General features: G+C 40.7%; 1 protein-coding gene across 1 annotated transcript; it reads right to left on the bottom strand.

The window, feature by feature from the left end:
- Window positions 1-205: 205 nt before the first annotated feature.
- Window positions 206-2,569, bottom strand: LOC134251482 (uncharacterized). Its single transcript, XM_062733902.1, has one exon. It carries the CDS (start codon window positions 2,567-2,569, stop codon window positions 206-208), a length of 2,364 nt encoding a protein of 787 aa, XP_062589886.1.
- Window positions 2,570-3,048: the final 479 nt, after the last annotated feature.

Below are 3,048 nucleotides of genomic sequence, written 5' to 3'. Positions count from 1 at the left end.
GAAAATGGACTTTCTGATGGTTCAATGACATTCAGTTCCAACATTTTCTCAACTTCCTTATCAGCTATTTCCCTCATTGAAAATGGAATTGCATAAGATTTAACTCTGATTGGTTGACTTGAGTTTATCTTAATGTCGTGTTCAATCAAATGGGTATAGCCAGGATCATCAGACAATACATCAGTAAACTGATCCAAAAGTGATGTTACCTTTTTTTCTGTCCTTCAGGTGATAACTCTGGGTTGATGTCCACACCTTTGGTATTCCTAGCACTCGCTATGCCATACTCGTCAACTTCCTCCTCCGCAGCACAGTCAATTACAGCAGATGTGACTAGAGCTTCATCATCTTGATCTGGTTCCCCTGAATCATCATTCCTGTCAATGTACCTTTTAAGCATATTTACAGGAAACGTCTTCAATTTACCTTTCATTTCAATCTGGTAGTCAACTTTGTTTAACTTCTTCTTGATGCTGAAAGGTCCTTTCCATTGCATCAGTAACTTATTTGAATCTGTGGGTAGCAATACTAAAACTTTATCTCCTACCTTCATACTCCTTGCTCTAGTTGACCTGTTGTAGAACCTCGCCTGTCGTTGAGAGGCCTTCTCCAAGTTTTCTCTGGCTATCTCCGCCGTTGTCTCAAGTCTCTCTCGTAAATCCAACACATACTGATAAGTAGACTTTACCTGATCATCGTCTATCTCTTTTGTCCAAAGCTCTTTTAAAATGCCCATGGGCCCTCTTACATGTCTTCCATATACTAAGTCAAAAGGCGAAAAGCCCAAACTTTCTTGCGGCACTTCCCTGTAAGCAAACAATACTGGATTAATATATTTATCCCAATCACGTGGACGATCGGAGCACATACGTTTTAACATTTGTTTGAGGGTTCCATTAAACCTCTCAACCAAGCCGTTTGTCATTGGGTGGTAAGGGGTAGTAGTGAGTTGATTTAACGATAGTAGCCGACTTACCTCTCTCATAATTGATGATGTAAATTGAGAACCCATATCGCTCAACATTTCCTCGGGAACTCCAATTCTAGAAAATATGTCTATGAGCGCCTCGGCAACTCTCTCCGTTTCAATGGATGGCAGTGGTACAGCTTCAGAGTATCTAGTAGCAAAATCGACCAAAGTAAGAATATACCTATTCCCTTTGTCGGTAATTGGATGCATAGGTCCGACGATGTCTACGGCAACTCGCTTGAAAGGAACATCAATAAGTGGCATCTTCTGAAGGGGGTACTTAGAAACCTTACCTTTTTGTATGGTCCTTTGACAGATGTCACAAGAACGACAAAACATCTTGACATCAGTCTGTAGTCCAGGCCAGTAGAATTCAGAAAGAATTCTTGACGATGTGCGTGATATCGCCAAATGACCAGACATGATTGACTCATGCGCCAATCTCATGACAATTTCCCTGAATTTCCTTGGAACTACAAGCTGTTTGTAAGACTTACCTGATTCAGTCTTGGTTTGATATTCACGATATACAAATCCGTTCAGCATGAACCATCGTATTGTTGCAGTCCGTTTGTCAACCACTTGTCCGGAACTTGCCCATTGTCGTATTCTCTGCAGTGAGTCATCGGTCTGTTGTTCTAGTTTAATCTCGTCTAGAGTGATGTTTCCCTTAAGTATTTCTGGAACTTTGAGTTGAGGATACTGTTTTAATTTTACCTTTGCTTGTTGACGTGTTTCAACAGCATTTGCCTCTGACCATTCAGGATCAGGATCTCCAGGTGCTCGTACCTTAGCTACATTCCCGATGATAAGATCGTAGGCTGGCTTCTCCATACACCATGCTTCAAATGTTCCTGTAATATAGGGCGTGTCAACAAAGACGGAAGCAACTGGTACTCTAATAGATGAACCATCTGCCAAAATACATGTTTGAAACTTATCTTGAATCAAATTTGCTTCATCAATCTTACTTCTTCGAACCACTATGCCGCTGCATCCTGTGTCTCTTAGTACCGTAACTGACTTACCTTCAACAAAACCTGCTGTTACTGGCATGTTGTGTTGCAGTTGGTAGCATGATGATGAAACTCTTGTTGATGTGTCAAGATTCAAAGAATTGGTTCCAGTGTCTGTTGGCATTGTGCTTACAAATGTTACCTCTGCTGCATGTTCCTCTGTACTAGCTGAAGTATCATGGATTTCCTTCTGTCCTTGCGTTGTTACAGCTCCTATCTTCGGTTTTGATCTGCATTCTGATGCAATGTGCCCTATTCTATTCCATTTAAAACAACGTCTTTCCGATTTTGGAACAAATGACTTCTTTGAATTTTGTATTTTCTTCTCACCTGAAAAGTCTTTATGATTTCCAGAACGAAACTTTACTGGGTGTTGAAATTCGTTGCCTTTGACATTGCTGAGGGTCGCAGCGTTGGTCATTCTTGCCTCCCGATACTGGTCTGCTAAGTGTGCCATCTCCTGTATACTCTTTGGTGTTCTCTCTTTTAGAAACAAGGTCAAATCTCTGTTACAAGCATTCAAGAACTGATCACGTAATACTAAATCAAATAATGCCTCAAATGTTTCTGCTATTTTGCCCATTTTCAGCCACCTTAGCAAATAACTACTCATTCTAACAGAAAATGTCTCACCCGTTTCTGGTTTTGCTGATTTGAACTTGTGTTTAAACCCATCCTCTGTTAGCTCATAACGTTTAAGAAGTGCTATCTTTATAGCTTGTCATAATCTAAAGCATCATCTGCTGGTAATAATGCATAAATATCGAGAGCCCTACCTTTAAGGAGTGCACTTAGACTCATAGCCCACGACGTTTTTGGCCACTTTTGTAACTCTGCATATCGTTCAAATCTACGTAAATAGCTGTCCATTTCATCCTTCCCATCCTCAAAAGCCGGGATTTTTGGACCTTTGAACTTAACACTTACCTCCTCAACCCCTGCTATTTTCAACTTCTCTTTCTCATGAAGCATTTCCATTTGTTGTTGATGAGTCAGCTGCTGCAGCTGCATCTGTTTATCATGTTTCTCCTTCATCCGCTGGTACTCTAGCTCCTTTTTTAC

Source organism: Saccostrea cucullata, unplaced genomic scaffold (assembly GCF_032062105.1).
Source record: "Saccostrea cucullata isolate Sc308-1 unplaced genomic scaffold, CSIRO_AGI_Scuc_v1 ctg2166, whole genome shotgun sequence".
In the NCBI taxonomy this organism is placed as follows: domain Eukaryota; kingdom Metazoa; phylum Mollusca; class Bivalvia; order Ostreida; family Ostreidae; genus Saccostrea; species Saccostrea cuccullata.
Note: the sequence above shows the minus strand (reverse complement) of the source record. Positions and strands in the feature narration are given on the sequence as shown.